This window comes from Bufo bufo, chromosome 2, assembly GCF_905171765.1.
Source record: "Bufo bufo chromosome 2, aBufBuf1.1, whole genome shotgun sequence".
NCBI classification, from domain to species: Eukaryota; Metazoa; Chordata; class Amphibia; order Anura; family Bufonidae; genus Bufo; species Bufo bufo.
In genome coordinates, this window is record NC_053390.1 from 462,529,585 (window position 1) to 462,549,440 (window position 19,856).

Below are 19,856 nucleotides of genomic sequence, written 5' to 3' on the forward strand. Positions count from 1 at the left end.
ACGATGACGTGGGGAGGGGGCGGAACCGTTTGTTGGGGCTGTGGGAGGTTATTTGAGGATCAGGAGGCGTTCTTGGGCACTGCAGGGGGGCGTCACTGGGCACCGGAAAGGGAAAAAAACGCCCCTCTGGGCACCTTGGAGCCTCATTAGCATATCATAAAAAGGGCTTTTATATCAAAAGGACAAAACGAAATAAAGTAAAAAGAAGACTGCTGGAAATAAGGTACTTTAGTGAACATAGCGATGATGACAGCTTAAAATGGTAAAAGCAGGTGACAGATTCCCTTTAAATCCAAGTGTTCACATACTTTTTCCACCTGCACTGTGAATGTTTACATGGTGTGTTCAATAAAAACATGGTAACATTTAATTCTTTGTGTGTTATAAGTTTAAGCAGACTGTGATTGTCTATTGTTGTGACTTAGATGAAGATCAGATCACATTTTATGACCAATTTGTGCAGAAATCCATATCATTCCAAAGGGTTCACAAACACATACTTTTTCTTGCAACTGATATATATATATATATATATATATATACACAGTACAGACCAAAAGTTTGGACACACCTTCTCATTCAAAGAGTTTTCTTTATTTTCATGACTATGAAGGCATCAAAACTATGAATTAACACATGTGGAATTATATACATAACAAACAAGTGTGAAACAACTGAAAATATGTCATATTCTAGGTTCTTCAAAGTAGCCACCTTTTGCTTTGATTACTGCTTTGCACACTCTTGGCATTCTCTTGATGAGCTTCAAGAGGTAGTCCCCTGAAATGGTCTTCCAACAGTCTTGAAGGAGTTCCCAGAGATGCTTAGCACTTGTTGGCCCTTTTGCCTTCACTCTGCGGTCCAGCTCACCCCAAACCATCTCGATTGGGTTCAGGTCCGGTGACTGTGGAGGCCAGGTCATCTGGCGCAGCACCCCATCACTCTCCTTCATGGTCAAATAGCCCTTACTTTCAAAGTTTTCCCAATTTTTCGGCTGACTGACCTTAATCTCTTAAAGTAATGATGGCCACTCGTTTTTCTTTACTTAGCTGCTTTTTTCTTGCCATAATACAAATTCTAACAGTCTATTCAGTAGGACTATCAGCTGTGTATCCACCTGACTTCTCCTCAACGCCACTGATGGTCCCAACCCCATTTATAAGGCAAGAAATCCCACTTATTAAACCTGACAGGGCACACCTGTGAAGTGAAGACCATTTCAGGGGACTACCTCTTGAAGCTCATCAAGAGAATGCCAAGAGTGTGCAAAGCGGTAATCAAAGCAAAAGGTGGCTACTTTGAAGAACCTAGAATTTTACATATTTTCAGTTGTTTCACACTTGTTTGTTATGTATATAATTCCACATGTGTTAATTCATAGTTTTGATGCCTTCAGTGTGAATCTACAATTTTCATAGTCATGAAAATAAAGAAAACTCTTTGAATGAGAAGGTGTGTCCAAACTTTTGGTCTGTACTGTATAATATATATATATATATATATATATATATACACTGCTCAAAAAAATAAAGGGAACACAAAAATAACACATCCTAGATCTGAATTAAATATTCTTCTGAAATACTTTGTTCTTTACATAGTTAAATGTGCTGACAACAAAATCACACAAAAATAAAAAAATGGAAATCAAATTTTTTAACCCATGGAGGTCTGGATTTGGAGTCACACTCAAAATTAAAGTGGAAAAACACACTACAGGCTGATCCAACTTTGATGTAATGTCCTTAAAACAAGTCAAAATGAGGCTCAGTAGTGTGTGTGGCCACTACGTGCCTGTATGACCTCCCTACAATGCCTGTGCATGCTCCTGATGAGGTGGCGGACGGTCTCCTGAGGGATCTCCTCCCAGACCTGGACTAAAGCATCTGCCAACTCCTGGACAGTCTGTGGTGCAACGTGACGTTGGTGGATAGAGCGAGACATGATGTCCCAGACGTGCTCAATTGGATTAAGGTCTGGGGAACGAGTGGGCCAGTCCATAGCATCAATGCCTTCATCTTGCAGGAACTGCTGACACACTCCAGCCACATGAGGTCTAGCATTGTCTTGCATTAGGAGGAACCCAGGGCCAACCGCACCAGCATATGGTCTCACAAGGGGTCTGAGGATCTCATCTCGGTACCTAATGGCAGTCAGGCTACCTCTGGCGAGCACATGGAGGGCTGTGCGGCCCTCCAAAGAAATGCCACCCCACACCATTACTGACCCAATGCCAAACCGGTCATGCTGGAGGATGTTGCAGGCAGCAGAACGTTCTCCACGGCGTCTCCAGACTCTGTCACGTCTGTCACATGTGCTCAGTGTGAACCTGCTTTCATCTGTGAAGAGCACAGGGCGCCAGTGGTGAATTTGCCAATCTTGGTGTTCTCTGGCAAATGCCAAACGTCCTGCACGGTGTTGGGCTGTAAGCACAACCCCCACCTGTGGACGTCGGGCCCTCATATCACCCTCATGGAGTCTGTTTCTGACCGTTTGAGCAGACACATGCACATTTGTGGCCTGCTCGAGGTCATTTTACAGGGCTCTGGCAGTGCTTCTCCTGTTCCTCCTTGCACAAAGGCGGAGGTAGCGGTCCTCCTGCTGGGTTGTTGCCCTCCTACGGCCTCCTCCACGTCTCCTGATGTACTGGCCTGTCTCCTGGTAGCACCTCCATGCTCTGGACACTACGCTGACAGACACAGCAAACCTTCTTGCCACAGCTCGCATTGATGTGCCATCCTGGATAAGCTGCACTACCTGAGCCACTTGTGTGGGTTGTAGACTCAGTCTCATGCTACCACTAGAGTGAAAGCACCGCCAGCATTCAAAAGTGACCAAAACATCAGCCAGGAAGCATAGGAACTGAGAAGTGTCTGTGGTCACCACCTCCAGAACCACTCCTTTATTGGGGGTATCTTGCTAATTGCCTATAATTTCCACCTGTTGTCTATCCCATTTGCACAACAGCATGTGAAATTGATTGTCACTCAGTGTTGCTTCCTAAGTGGACAGTTTGATTTCACAGAAGTGTGATTGACTTGGAGTTACATTGTGTTGTTTAAGTGTTCCCTTTATTTTTTTGAGCAGTGTATATTATATATATACACACACATATACATATATACATACACACACATACACATACAAACACACACAATGGCAGCACAGCAGGGCAAATATAAATATGGAGGTGCAGGTCAATGTATCCGGCAACAAATCCAGGACAATGTAAGAAAAAATAAATAAATATGGCACTTTCACAAAAAATGAGTGAAAAGAAAAACACTTTATTCACTCCTGTGGTCACAACTAGGGATGAGCGAACTTGTGTTTTCAAGGTTCAGGTTTGGGTTATCTAACAATTCCGCTATGGATTCCTCTACCACGGATCATAAATTATTCTTAGGAATTCTTAGATAACCCTAACCATGTACGCCAAACTTGAAACACTCGCAACGTTTCAGCTCATAGCTTGAAAAAAGACTCTGTGAATGAGCTGAAAAAATTGCGACCACAGGAGTGAAGAAAGTGTTTGAGAGTGCGGACATTTTTTTTCTTTATACATAATATATATTGGGACATCGACACAATTCTAACATTTTTGGCTCCATACACCACCACAATGGATTTGAAATGAAACGAACAAGATGTGCTTTAACTGCAGACTGTCAGCTTTAATTTGAGGGTATTTACATCCAAATCAGGTGAACGGTGTAGGAATTACAACAGTTTGCATATGTGCCTCCCACTTGTTAAGGGACCAAAAGTATTGGGACAATTGGCTTCTCAGCTGTTTCATGGCCAGGTGTGTGTCATTCCCTCATTATTCCAATTACAAAGAGCAGATAAAAGGTTCAGAGTTCATTCCAAGTGTCCTATTTGCATTTGGAATCTGTCAATTCTCAAGATGAGATCCAAAGAGCTATCACTATCAGTGAAGCAAGTCATCATTAGGCTGAAAAAACAAAACAAACCCATCAGAGAGATAGCAAAAACATTACGTGTGGCCAAAACAACTGTTTGGAACATTCTTAAAAAGAAGGAACGCACCGGTGAGCTCAGTAACACCAAAAGACCCGGAAGATCACGGAAAACAACTGTGGTGGATGACCGAAGAATTCTTTCCCTGGTGAAGAAAACACCCTTCACAACAGTTGGCCAGATCAAGAACACTCTCCAAGAGGTAAGTGTATGTATGTTAAAGTCAACAATCAAGAGAAGACTTCAGAGTGAATACAGAGGGTTCACCACAAGATGTAAACCATCAGTGAGCCTCAAAAACAGGAAGGCCAGATTAGAGTTTGCCAAATGACATCTAAAAAAGCCTTCACAGTTCTGGAACAACATCCTATGGACAGATGAGACCAAGATCAACTTGTACCAGAGTGATGGGAAGAGAAGAGTATGGAGAAGGAAAGGAACTGCTCATGAACCTAAGCATACCACCTAATCAGTAAAGCATGGTGGTGGTAGTGTCATGGTGTGGGCATGTATGGCTGTCAATGGAACTGGTTCTTTTGTATTTATTGATGATGTGACTGCTGACAAAAGCAGCAGGATGAATTCTGAAGTGTTTCGGGCAATATTTTCTGCTCATATTCAGCCAAATGCTTCAGAACTCATTGGACGGCGACTTCACAGTGCAGATGGACAATGACCCAAAGCATACTGCAAAAGCAACCAAAGAGCTTTTTAAGGGAAAGAAGTGGAATGTTATGCAATGGCCAAGTCAATCACCTGACCTGAATCCGATTGAGCATGCATTTCACTTGCTGAAGACAAAACTGAAGGGAAAATGCCCCAAGAACAAGCAGGAACTGAAGACAGTTGCAGTAGAGGCCTGGCAGAGCATCACCAGGGATGAAACCCAGCGTCTGGTGATGTCTATGCGTTCCAGACTTCAGGCTGTAATTGACTTCAAAGGATTTGCAACCAAGTATTAAAAAGTAAAAGTTTGATTTATGATTATTATGTTCCATTACTTTTGGTCCCTTAACAAGTGGGAGGCACATATGCAAACTGTTGTAATTCCTACACCGTTCACCTGATTTGGATGTAAATACCCTCAAATTAAAGCTGACAGTCTGCAGTTACAGCACATATTGTTCGTTTCATTTCAAATCCATTGTGGTAGTGTATAGAGCCAACATTTTTAGAATTGTGTCGATGTCCCAATATTTATGGACCTGACTGTATATATAGTCATTTACTGGTGTAAAGTGGAACGGGCTTAGTTGCCCATAGCAACCAGATTCCACCTTTCATTTTTCACGGCTCCTTCGGAAAATGAAAGGAGGAATCTGGTTGCAATGGGCGACAAGGCCAGATTTTCCTTTGCACTAGTTTTGATAAATCTCGTGCCCTGTGTACTTTTATGCGTACATAGTCTTGTGTGTCGTCACACTGTACTAATCTGTGTTGGAAAAACTGACCGCTCACTGTGCGGACTGCACACAATACTGTACTCAGAAAAGAGCGCATGTAGTGAGAGCAGTCAGTAATGAGATCTACAGTCGTGGCCAAAAGTATTGAGAATTACATAAATATTGGAAAAGTTGCTGCTTAAGTTTTTATAATAGCAATTTGCATATACTCCAGAATGTTATGAAGAGTGATCAGATGAATTGCATAGTCCTTCTTTGCCATGAAAATTAACTTAATCCCCAAAAAAACTTTCCACTGCATTTCATTGCTGTCATTAAAGGACCTGCTGAGATCATTTCAGTAATCGTCTTGTTAACTCAGGTGAGAATGTTGACGGGCACAAGGCTGGAGATCATTATGTCAGGCTGATTGGGTTAAAATGGCAGACTTGACATGTTAAAAGGAGGGTGATGCTTGAAATCATTGTTCTTCCATTGTTAACCATGGTGACCTGCAAAGAAACGCGTGCAGCCATCATTGCGTTGCATAAAAATGGCTTCACAGGCAAGGATATTGTGGCTACAAAGATTGCACCTCAATCAACAATTTATAGGATCATCAAGAACTTCAAGGAAAGAGGTTCAATTCTTGTTAAGAAGGCTTCAGGGTGTCCAAGAAAGTCCAGCAAGCACCAGGATAGTCTCCTAAAGAGGATTCAGCTGCGGTATCGGAGTGCCACCAGTGCAGAGCTTGCTCAGGAATGGCAGCAGGCAGGTGTGAGCGCATCTGCACGCACAGTGAGGCGAAGACTTTTGGAAGATGGCCTGGTGTCAAGAAGGGCAGCAAAGAAGCCACTTCTCTCCAAAAAAAACATCAGGGACAGATTGATCTTCTGCAGAAAGTATGGTGAATGGACTGCTGAGGACTGGGGCAAAGTCATATTCTCCGATGAAGCCTCTTTCCGATTGTTTGGGGCATCTGGAAAAAGGCTTGTCCGGAGAAGAAAAGGTGAGCGCTACAATCAGTCCTGTGTCATGCCAACAGTAAAGCATCCTGAGATCATTCATGTGTGGGGTTGCTTCTCATCCAAGGGAGTGGGCTCACTCACAATTTTTCCCAAAAACACAGCCATGAATAAAGAATGGTACCAAAACACCCTCCAACAGCAACTTCTTCCAACAACAGTTTGGTGAAGAACAATGCATTTTCCAGCACGATGGAGCACCGTGCCATAAGGCAAAAGTGATAACTAAGTGGCTCGGGGACCAAAACGTTGACATTTTGGGTCCATGGCCTGGAAACTCCCCAGATCTTAATCCCATTGAGAACTTGTGGCCAATCCTCAAGAGGCGGGTGGACAAACAAAAACCCACTAATTCTGACAAACTCCAAGAAGTGATTATGAAAGAATGGGTTGCTGTCAGGAATTGGCCCAGAAGTTAATTGAGAGCATGCCCAGTCGAATTGCAGAGGTCCTGAAAAAGAAGGGCAAACACTGCAAATACTGACTCTTTGCATAAATGTCATGTAATTGTCGATAAAAGCCTTTGAAACGTATGAAGTGCGTGTAATTATATTTCACTACATCACTGAAACAACTGAAACAAGCAGTTTAGCAGGAAACTTTGTGAAAACTAATATTTGTGTCATTCTCAAAACTTTTGGCCACGACTGTATATCCTGATTATAACGCCATGGTTCTGACTGTAGATCGCTGCACTAATGTTATCAACAGAAATATATATTGTGTCCAATGGATTTCTACAGAATGGAAAGTGAGAAATAAAGCTGCCGATTACAAGCCATCTGAATGTAAGTAGCTGGTAGCCGTGCAGCTATGAGCTATGTAACAGGATGTGGGGGCGGGGCTGTGGAGCTTCTGCTGGTGCATGTGAAATCCACAGGAACACCCACAGAACCTCAGAAGAGATCACAGCATTGAGCAAAACTCATATCAGAGCATTTCTGAGGGCATGTGAAGCAAAGCTGATACCAGTAAACCAACAAGTGCAATTTTATTATGTGGTTATTGATTTTTAGTGCACAAAGGTGTCCATAGCCTTAAACTTGATCCGAACTCAGTTAATGCTGAGATCAAGGTTGTAAACTCAGCAACTGCAATAATTCACCGAGCATAAATCTAGCGCATGCCACTTCAAAAGTCTATTTCCACTAGCGCTTTACCACCGTTAGTCACACTCAGGGCCGCTGATAGGCCAGTACAGCTGGCCCAGTTGTACCGGGCCCGGCTGGCAGGGGGGCCCGGGCTGCCGACTCCCGACTCGTAGGGTTGCCACCCGTCCGGGATTCACCCGGACAGTCCGGGTTTGTAATCCTGTGCCCGGGTACAAGCCTTTCTTAGACCCGGGCACAGGATTATTCATTCAAACTGCAGTGTGGTCCGACAGAGACTCCAATCGCATATTTAAGCTGTCACTCCGGGTGATCAGCTGAGCGCAGCGCTCCCGAGCCTCCCCTCCTCCCTCCTCCCTCCTCCAGTCTACACACTACAGTACAGTGATGCCAGGCAGCGCTGTGTTCACTCACTGTTCAGGCTCCTCCCCTGCCTCCTAGTCCCTCCCTCCCTCTCTCTGATAAGGAAGTGATGACATCAGAGAGAGAGGCAGAGGGAGCTCCGTGGGAGAAATCATTCTTCTCCTCTCCAGTCCAGCTCCAGCAGCCTGCCCATGTAGTGCCCACTGTGCCCTGCCTGCAGACAACCTGACCAAGACAGTCCTGACTCCTGAGTCCTGACACCTGTCCTAGTCTGTCACTCACTTCTAAAAAGGTAGAAATATAAAACATTTGAATTGTGTAATTGTATGTAACAGTGTGGGCTTCTGTCACCCCACTAAACTCTTTTTTTTTGCCTTCTTATAATCCCTATACTGCGATATATGAATACATAATGTTATTAGTCATTTTGGTTCAGTAGATAATAAATAAAACAGATTTTTATAATATGTAAATTACCTGTCTACCAGCAGGCAGGGCGGTTACTTGCTGGTAGCATCCGCATCCTCCTATCATAATGACGCCCCCTCCTCATGTTGATTGACAGGGCCAGCGAACGCGATCGTCCTCTGGCTGGCCCTGTCTGCTATCAAGTTATTGCGCCTGCGCCGTAGCGGTCTTCAGTCGGCACAGGCGCACTGAGAGGAGGACGCTCGCTCGGCCGCTCCTTCCTCAGTGCGCCTGCGCCGGGTGTAGATGTGACGTCATTGGTGTAGGCGCACTGAGGAAGGAGCGGCCGAGCGAGCGTCCTCCTCTCAGTGCGCCTGTGCCGACTGAAGACCGCTACGGCGCAGGCGCAATAACTTGATAGCAGACAGGGCCAGCCAGAGGACGATCGCGTTCGCTGGCCCTGTCAATCAACATGAGGAGGGGGCGTCATTATGATAGGAGGATGCGGATGCTACCAGCAAGTAACCGCCCTGCCTGCTGGTAGAGAGGTAATTTACATATTATAAAAATCTGTTTTATTCATTATCTACTGAACCAAAATGACTAATAACATTATGTATTCATATATCGCAGTATAGGGATTATAAGAAGCCAAAAAAAAAAAAAAAAAAAAAAAGTTTAGTGGGGTGACAGAAGCCCTTTAAACAGGTTTCTGAATCTGTCAATCATCAGAAAAAACGTTATGTTATGTAGCTGACTGACATTAGCGATGTGCTGATGTCAGCAGTACATAACTCCCTGCCTGCCGCTGCCGCCGTTCTCTTAAAATAAAGACTTATCATATACTAATGAGCCTCTAGGTGCTATGAGGGCGTTCCTGCAGCACCTAGAGGCTCCGTCTATTCACCCTTTGGCAGTGGCACGCCCATGTCCAGTTGATTGACGTCCGAGTTCTCCTCTTCGTCCCGTAAATCCCGCGCCTGCGCCGAATACTAAACGGGACGGCGCAGGTGTGGGATCAGGGGCGTAACGATCGCGGTGCGACAGCGACCAAGGGTGGAGACGGGACATGGTTGGAGGCGGGACATGGGCGTGGCTGGAGGCGGGGCCTGGAAGGGGGCCCTCCCTCCCTTCTGTTCGGGTTTGGCTTGAAGAAAAGGTGGCAACCCTACTCCCGAGCCATTTTAATTTTTTTGCTGTCAGTGGGCTGGCTCCAGTAACAGCAGGCAGTGTGGGGGCGGCGCTCACTCACTGACGTCACACGCCTGCTCCTCCCACTAGGCGGCGCAGGCGCGTGACGTCAGTGAGTGAGCGCTGCCGCCCGCACTTGTTACTGGAGGGTGGAGGGAGGAGGCAGGAGCTGAATGTAAGGTAGTATTTTAGTAAAGAGATGAGCGCTGTGCCTGTGCTAAAATTAAAGTTACTGTCTGCAGCCTGCACGGCTGCACCGATTTATTAATGTATACTACTGTGAGTGGCGGGGGGGGGGATCTATATGGATGACGTCATGACGGCACTGTTATAGGGAGGGCGGGGGATCCGTGGATGGCACTGTTATGGGGGGGGGGGGTCTGTCATGTGGATGACACTTATGGGGGGGGCCGGGGGGTCTGTGGATGACACTTATGGGGGGGATCTGTGGATGGCACCATTATGGAGGGGGATCTGTGGATGACACTGTTATGGGGGGGATCTGTGGATGACACTGTTATGGGGGGATCTGTGGATGACACTGTTATGGGGGGGATCTGTGGATGACTGTTATGGGGGGGATCTGTGGATGGCACTGTTATGGAGGGTATCTGTGAATGGCACTGTTATGGAGGGGTATCTGTGGATGACACATAGCATAAGATGCTATATACGGTATGTGTCATCCACAGATCCCCCTCTATAACAGTGCCATCCACAGATCCCCCCATAACAGTGCCATCCACAGATCCCCTCCATAACAGTGCCATCCACAGATCCCCCCATAACAGTGCCATCCACAGATCCCCTCCATAACAGTGCCATCCACAGATCCCCTCCATAACAGTGCCATCCACAGATCCCCTCCATAACAGTGCCATCCACAGATCCCCTCCATAACAGTGCCATCCACAGATCCCCTCCATAACAGTGCCATCCACAGATCCCCTCCATAACAGTGCCATCCACAGATCCCCTCCATAACAGTGCCATCCACAGATCCCCTCCATAACAGTGCCATCCACAGATCCCCTCCATAACAGTGCCATCCACAGATCCCCTCCATAAAAGTGCCATTCACAGATCCCCTCCATAACAGTGCCATTCACAGATCCCCTCCATAACAGCGCCATTCACAGACGACCCCCCAGCGCCATAAATATCACTTGTAGACAAATCTGCATGTTGTTTCAAGGCGGCGTCTGGGGAGGGGCCAGGGGTGTGGCTGAAGGAGGGATCAGGGGGTGGAGCTGAAGGGGGCCCCGTCATGTATGCTGTACGGGGCCCCATGATTTCTATCAGCGGCCCTGGTCACACTTACACACTTGTTCACACACTACCCCTGCCTATGTTACCTCTCCCTATAACCACATCCACACCATGCTTGGTATATTTTCCTTATGGCTTATCTGCCTAAACTCATTTGTAGCCTGCTGGCAACTGCTCTAAAAGATATATTCGCGCACCCCACCCGACATGTTTTACCGCAATTGTGGCTTTGTCAGGGGATAAAGGGTCTAACAGTTCTTACAGCCGTACCTCTCTCCCCGTAAGGCCTCATGCACACGGCCGTTGCCCAGCCATGGTCGTATTGCGGGTCTGCAATATGTGGGCACTGGCCGTATGCTTCCAGCATCACGGATGTGGACCCATTCACTTGAATGGGTTCGCAATCCGGAGCTGCGGTGTGGAACGGAGGCACGGAACCCCACGGAAGCACTACGGAGTGCTTCAGTGGTGTTTCTGTCTGTGCCTCCGCACCGCCAAAAAATAGAACATGTTCTATTTTTTGGGGTGCGAACGGATCACGGACCCATTCAAGTTGAATGGGTCTCGATCCGTCCTGACCGCCGCACGGACGTTGCCCGTGCATTGGGGACCGCAAACTGCGGTCACCAATCCACAGAACGGCCGCGTGCATGAGGCCTGTCACAGCTTCTAACCAAAGATATAGCGGATTGTAGTTGAAGGATGGAAGTGAGCATATGTGACCACCCCAGCAAGGTGGACAGAAAAATAAGAAAAACTGATGGTGGCGCTATACAGATAGATTTTATTGAATAACTCAATGGCTATACCAAATGGTACTTTAATGCCACAGTGAAATTGTTTAATTCTGGTAAAGTTACATGTTGCAGCTTTCATAGCATTTCTGTAAATATAATTAATGAATAGCAGGAGCCCAACATCAGTACATACAAGGATGCCCTCTGATTGTTTTCATCTTTACCTTTATCTTGTGCTGGGTCAGGAACTATTTTAAGTTTTCCCCTTGTTTTCCTTGTTGGGATGTTGAGGTGGTGGTCCTTTGCTGTGCTTTATCATGTCACTAACCGGTTTGTACAGACTATTTTCTTCCCCACCATTTTAAATGGGGACTCAGGAGAGCTAGGGGTACCAGTGGTCAGACCCCTAGCAATCATGAGTTTATCACCTATACTGTGGATAATTGATAAATGCCATTTGTTGGATAAAACCTTTTTTTTTTAGGAAGCCTTATACTTCTGGCTTTGGTTGATAAACTGCATTAACAGGAGGATGGCTTGCCCATAGGTTTATACAGTATTTTATACCTACTATCTATTATCCCCATGTGCTGTGATGCTGAAATGTTCCTTACATGCCAATTTAATTCAATATGAAGTATGACTTAGTCTACTTTCACACTGGCGTTTTGGCTTTCCGTTTGCGAGATCCGTTCAGGGCTCTCACAAGTGGTCCAAAACGGATCAGTTTTGCCCTAATGCATTCTGAATGGAAAAGGATCCGCTCAGAATGCATCAGTTCAGTCTCCATTCCGCTCTGGAGACGGACACCAAAACGCTGTCTGCAGCTTTTGCTGTCCGCCTGACGAAGCGGAGTCAAATGGATCTGCCCTGGCACACAATGTAAGTGAATGGGGACGGATCCGCTTTCTCTGGCACAATAGAAAACGGATCCGTCCCCCATTGACTTTCAATGGTGTTCAAGACGGATCTGTCATGGCTATAGAAGACATAACACAACCGGATTTGTTCATGACGGATGCATGCGGTTATATTATTGTAACGGAAGCGTTTTTGCAGATCCATGACGGATTTGCAAAAAACGCTAGTGTGAAAGTAGCCTTGCCAGTCAAGGACATTGACAAATGAGACGTTTGCATCTATGGGATGCCTTATTTGATGTGCAATGGACTAAAGCAGTATCAATCATTGCTATTCATCTCATTGATGGGTAGTTAATAGAGATGAACTGCACATTTTCTGCAGACCCTTCACCATAGAGGAGGACTGGCCATAGACACCACATGGAAATTTCCTGGTGGGCAGATACCAAGGGGGCCACCCAAGACCTCCTCATGGTCAAAAACCAGATCTGATGCTCTCAGCATTAATTTACATAGGGGCATCAGACACTTATGCGACCGCAGGTGCCCTCCTGAATTCAATAGTATTGCTGTCCTGAGCTGCACTGTTTCTGGGCAGGAAATCGCTGTTTATACTTCAGGATCTGCTGCCCAGAAACAATAATTTAGGTGCCTGCACAAACGACAAATCGCCTGATGAACGAGCATTTCAATTAAGGCTGCGAGATTTCCGCGCGGGTGCAATGCGGTAGGTGAACGTATTGCACCCGCACTGAATCCCGACCCATTCATTTCAATGGGGCTGTTCAGGTGAGCGGTGGTTTTCACGCATCACTTGTGCGTGGCGTGAAAATCGCAGCATGCTCTATATTCTGCGTTTTTCACGCAACGCAGGCCCCATAGAAGTGAATGGGGTTGCGTGAAAATCGCAAGCAACAGCAAGCAAGTGTGGATGCGGAGCGATTTTCACACACGGCTGCTAGGAGACGATCGGGATGGAGACCCGATCATTATTATTTTCCCTTATAATGTGGTTATAAGGAAAAATAATAGCATTCTGAAAACAGAATGCATAGTAAACTAGCGCTGGAGGGGTTAAATTTTTTTTAAAAAAAATTAAACTCACCTTAATCCACTTGATCGCGTAGCCCGGCATCTCTTTCTGTCTCCTTTGCTGAACAGGACCTGTGGTGAGCATTAATTAGAGGTAAAGGACCTTTGGTGACGTCACTCCGGTCATCACATGATCTTTTACCATGGTGATGGATCATGTGATGACCGGAGTGACGTCACCACAGGTCCTTTACCTGTAATGAATGCTCACCACAGGTCCTGTTCAGCAAAGGAGACAGAAGGAGATGCCGGGCTACGCGATCAAGTGGACTAAGGTGAGTTCAATTATTATTTTTTATTTTTTTTTAACCCCTCCAGCACTAGTTTACTATGCATTCTGTATTCAGAATGCTATTATTTTCCCTTATAACTATGTTATAAGGGGAAATAATACAATCCACAGAACACCGATCCCAAGCCCGAACTTCTGTTTAGAAGTTCGGGCTTGGGTACCAAACATGCGCGATTTTTCTCACGCGAGTGCAAAACGCATTACAATGTTTTGCACTCGCGCGGAAAAATCGCGGGTGTTCCCGCAACGCCCGTGTGAACCCAGCCTAAGTGATCTGCTTCACCTGCAGACGTGCAGATTGTCGGGAATGTTTGTTCCTGATAATCTGCCCAATAATGTGCCCTTGTAAATCCACCTTATATTGTCTCAGAACCAATGATGTTAAATAGTGAGCTTTCATTTGTGTTAGCCATTAAAAGGTATCATACCTGCAACTCTTATTTTGTTTCTCTTAATGAGAGCGATAAGCAATTTTTCTACTTGCTAACAGGATAATAGATTCTAATGTTTTTAGAACTTAGGGAAATAAAACTTTTTTGTGAAGGTGCAGATAGCCTTTAAACTATGACATTAATGACTGAAATGCAGTACTTAAAAGAGGTTTTCCGGATTACTGAAAACTGAGGCAAGATGCATGAATTGTGACAAAATAAAAAGAAGCTACACTCACCAGATTATTCCCTGGCCGATTCCAACACATCTGCTCCAGTCCTCCCTTTCAGGCCTTATTTACTTGAGTAATAATGGCTGGAGTAATAATGTGCCCATATACCCCATGTCGCCTTAGTGGTCTGTATGCCTGTAAGGTCTGTGATTAGCTGCAGTGATTTTGATGGGTATAAAGAAACATCATCAATGTAGCCAGGGACACAATGACCAGTGAGGAGAACTAGAGCAGCGGTGGGGGAATACACTGGTGAGTATAGTATTCCTTCTTAAAGGGGTTCTCCGGGCTTTTAATATCAGACAACCAGAAACCCTGCTGATCAGCTGTATGAAGGGAAGGCACGCAGTCTCCCTTCTCTCTTCCTGCAGCAGCATACATGGCATCAGCGAGCAGGAAGAGAGTAAGATGGGCCTTCTCTTCATAAAGCTGATCGTGGGGGAGCCGGGTGTCGGACCCCCACCGATTTGAAATTGATGACCTATCCTGAGAATAGGTCATCAATATTAAGTGCCCGGAGAACCCCTTACACCATAAATACGCCAAGTAACCATTGCTTATCTTTGCAAATGACCAATAAAGACAGGTTTATAACCATTTCCATATTTTATTGTGGATCATCTTGACACAATTACAGCAGCTTTTGCGGTACCTTTTCTCTGTCCTCTTCAAGGGAATGTGAATAGCAAATTTAACACATACAGATTGAAAACTTCAAGAATCACCAAACATGAATCTGGATAGAATATAACCTACATGCGGATATATTAGAGGGCAAGGTCGGGGTGAAAAAACAAGAATGTTATATTTGACAGAATTTCTTTAAGATATATCCGATATCTGGGACCAGGAAATACGGTGGGAAAGACCTGGACAAACAACACACCAAAAGCAGTGCAAAGGGTAAGGACATGTAACAGGGAGAATTCCACAAATATATTATGTAGGTACATAAAAATAAAGTAAACCTACATACAAATTGTAGGCAACAAAAACTACTCTATTATACAACAGAGTTAACTATTTATGTTCTCTGGTGTATCCATTCTAGGAAGCTGAAGAGTAAAATACGCTTCCTTATAACCTGGGCAATATATTACAGACAACTTCAGAGGCTTTATCCTTATATTTTTGTGTAAACAATACTAAACGTGACCTAAAAATATAATCACGGAAGTTCCTACCATAATGGGCTTGGTGCAGAGAGCAGGCTTAGTGTTTATAATGGAGCGGTGAAATGATTGATTTCTTTTCAAACGCATTGAGACTTACATCACTTTTATATTTTGCCACTTGGCGAGTGCGCCAGGGTTCTATAATTCTAGAAGACAAAAAGCCTTGCAGGACCAGCAAGTAATACCAATCTAAAGGATACAAGCTGCAAATGCAGTAAGCAACACTTCATTTTCTAACCATCTCATAAATACAATTTTGTACAGAATAGTGGTACTGTATCTTAATTACGTTGCAGTCCTTTCTGGTAGATGGATCAGCTTCTCTTGTCTTATGGTTATACATAATTTTTACACACTTGCCTCCGTCAAGAAGTTATATTAAGGCACCACCAGTTATGTTCCAATGTCCTTGCATGATTTATGAGCCAGATCTTTTACCTTCACAAGTCAGGCAGACTGCACAGCACACAATTTGGACCACATGTATAGGAGAACCTCTTAAGAGTCATAACCAAAATGAGTAAAAACACATAAGGGCAAAAAAGCAAGCAAAAAAAAAAACAAAAAAAAAAAACACACACACGTATAAGACACTCTAGAGAAACCAAACATTGAATTTCCAGTTTATGATCATAATTTATGCTTAGGAATGTCTTGCTGGCCCCCCAAACCCCCCAAAAAAGAAAACAAAACTCATTATCCCATATAAGACAGTGATATTGAAATAGTTCAAAAAAGCAAGACTGAAGTATCTTGCTTTTCTAAAGGCAGTTCATGCATTACTGCAAAACAAGGCAAAAGATTGTGTTTATCGCCTACGTGCTATGCTGGACAGCCGCTCTAAGCAATTCAATACAGTTCCTCATTCACTGCTAACAGTGACACTCATCTGCTACACGGATACTGCTCAACCCACTGCATATCTTAGGATATGTGGTGTCATAAGTATAAGCCCAATGTTAGCATAAGCGGAAATACAGAGGCCAAATAAAAAATAGTCATTATGGGATTACTATCCAGCATTGTGGCAGTAGAAATGAATTTGTTATGTGAACGATCAATTAAATCGGCTGTCCAACTGCTGCATTGGGATATCAATAAGTAATATTTAAAAAAAAGAAAAAAATAATAATAATAATTAAGGGCCAGCATCTGATAATAAAATTAAGCACAATAAAAAAAAAAAAGTTTACAGTTCCAAATGACCGTAAAATTGGGCCTTCTGCAACGATGAGAGACTTGAACATGCGGTTTTGTGTCAGTTTTTCACTTGCAGTTCTGTCTGAGTGCGCCTTGCAGGAGGGGCAGAGAGGAGGTGGGGTAAAAATGAGAGGAATGGTCTCCTCTTGTTCAAGATTCTGAGAGTGATGCTTTGATCTCGCTGAGAAGGCTGCTGAGGAGAGTTGCTTCACTGCATTTCCCATCAATGGATATAGACTTGTCACCCTTAATAGAAAAAAAAAAACATTCAACTTAAAGCCTAAAATTTTAACTGGAAACATTTAGGTATATAACATGCAATAACTCCTAAAAAAGTAAAAGGGGTTGTTTCACTTAGGCAAGTGGCATTTATCATGTAGAGAAAGTTAATACAAACCACTTGCTACTGTCTTGTTATTATCCATATTGCCTCCTTTTCTGGCTTGGTTCACTTTTCCATCACATTATACACTGCTTGTTTCCATGGTTACAACCACCCTGCAATCCAGCCGTGGTGGCCGTGGTTGTACACTATAGGAAAAAGCACTGGCCTATGTGCACCCACATGTTACTGGACACCAGCCTTTTTTTCTATAGTGTGGAAGCACGACCACCACTGATGAATTGCAGGGTGGTCGTAACCATGGAAAGGAGCAGTTGCTGTGCTTTTTAATAGGTGTATAACATTTATATCTAAAATATCATAATTATAGTTGATTTGATTATATATAAGAGGCCATATTGTGACATTCACCATTTTGTATGTATTCTAAAGTAGGCCGAAAGAGGTTCATGGAGAGGACACAGTTCGTATAACTTCTTCTCTGTAGATGTACCAGTCTGAGAAGAGTCATTCTAATATCTCTAGGATATTCTCTAGATGCATCTGGTAGTAAGTATCCCTACAGTTTAATGTCTATTGATGAAGCAGAAAATCTGTGATTAGTATACTCGTATAATGAACCTTAGTTTTTTTTTTGTATAAAATAATCAATAGGACATATGTATCGTTTTATATTGTTAAATATTATGAAGGACGCCAATGCATCCATTATCTTACATATTTCTCACTAGGAACGCATGTACTCCTAAAATATGATGAAGAATTTTAAGTATAAACTTTGTTAGCAAGATAGTGTTATTTTTACTAACAAATCAATCAAACGTTGGAGTAACAGAGGAGACACACATGTCTGTGAGAGTACAAGGTCTATTGTATTCTTATCGGTACCATAAATTTGGTAGCTTGAGAAACGTCTCAAATAGTACCTAAATGTCTATGCTTTAATTGGTATATGTGTCAAAGATAATCCCTTAACATATGGAATCCTAAATCAGACATATGTGCATGGAATGAAAGATGAAGTCAGACCTGGTCATTTAACACTTACTAGTATGATGTTAATAGCTTATGCAATAGTGCCACCTAGGTACGAATGAGTAACATTACACCAACAGCAGAAATGCATTCTGGGTAATACAGTAACATCATAGTCGTTATCATATGTACACGCCTAACTGACAATGATTGGAAAACTTAGGAAGGTGTGTCTAACTGATAAGTTTGTGATCATAAACCACACATGAAGGGGGAACACAGAGAAACACAGAAAGGAAGAAAGAAAAAAAGGAGAGAGAAAAAGTACAAAGAGAGAGGAGAGACACCCCAGGAGGAAAAGTCCAATGATCATTACAGACTCCGAGCTGACTTCCCTTAGACTCTGCATATCATCTGCATTCTCGGGTAACGTATAACTTTATTATGTGTAGTATTAATTGAATTAATTGGCTTGATATTTAGTAACTCCCCACTTTAGTGCAGATGTATAATGTTAAAAGTGCTACATCAATATTATCACTATTTAGTAAAGATGCATATTACTGAATAAAAGATCTAATATTGATAATCTGAGAAACTTTCTGATTGGAATATTATATTCCATAGTCAATATCTGGCCTGATAATTTATAAGTTGTGTAGCAATATTACCCGATATCCAAGATTGGTCATAGTTTGAGCAGAGCAAGAGTTCGTATCTGTCCTTATCACTATTGAGTTTTATATCTCGTAACTGTGGTCGGGACGTTGTATTACATTCTTATGTTTGAGAAGTAATATGGAACGCTGGTATTTGTGTTAGAGCCATCTAGTGGCGAATTTAGGGCATTGCATATAATTGTGTATTATTGCATACTATTGAGTTTTTTCTATTGACTAAGCTTTGATTGTATTTTAAGTTATTGTATAATAAAACATTTATATTTTTGCATAGACGCTTGTACCATGTTTTACTGATTGCACAATATAATTAACTTAACAACAAACTCTTTTTGAGGTGTTTTATATGTCCACCTCCAGGATCAATTCCCTTTAAAATGTTTCCGTTGATACTTTCTTTTATATAAAGCATTTGCTTTATATCCCCGACACAATGTATAATGTGATGGAAAAATGAATCCAGCCAGCAAATAAAGTAATATGACAATAAAAATACAAGCCACTTACTAATGTATTATTTTTCTCTACATGATAAATGCCACTTGCTGAAGAGAGACAACCCCTTTAAGCTAAAATAGATCCGAACACAGATTTTTGTTGTACTTTTTTTTAACCAGCCTGTTTTGAGCCTTTGTGACAACATTTTAATGGTCTCATTCCAAGAGCAACAAAAGCTTTTTATTTTGTAAAAGTAGTAAACAGTACTTTTACTTGGTGTCGCTTTGGTACTGCTGTAATCGTACTGACCCAGAAAATAAAGTCATCATGTTATTATTTTGCAACATAAATAATGTAAAAGACTTTGAGACAATATATCTTTTTACTGAGGTATGTGAGCGTTTGATTTACTCAAGATGACATACTTTTCATTGGTACCATTTGGAGGTGCATAACACTTTTTGATTGCTTTTTATTTTTTCTTGTTTTTTGGGTGGCAATTAAAGAGATTTTCTACTTTTTAAATAGATTAGCTATCCTCGGGATAATTCAACATCAGATTGGCAGAGAAAGCAGTGCTCTTACGAGCCATCCCAGTAAAGTGACTAGGAGGACATAGTTGTAATTAGACCTGCTCGCTGCTGTGGTTTGCGACGACAAGCAGGTAAA

The 19,856-nt window shown here is 43.2% G+C and overlaps 1 protein-coding gene across 3 annotated transcripts in view; it reads right to left on the bottom strand.

Moving 5' to 3' along the window:
- Positions 1–15,517: 15,517 nt before the first annotated feature.
- The window catches only part of AP3D1 (adaptor related protein complex 3 subunit delta 1), a 99,163-nt gene continuing 94,824 nt past the window's right edge, over positions 15,518–19,856 (bottom strand). For all 3 annotated transcript variants that reach the window (XM_040417652.1, XM_040417651.1, XM_040417650.1), the window contains exon 33: positions 15,518–16,997. In XM_040417652.1, the coding sequence (XP_040273586.1) occupies positions 16,902–16,997 (96 nt within the window). In that variant the 3' untranslated portion in view covers positions 15,518–16,901. The remainder of the gene's footprint in view (positions 16,998–19,856) is intronic.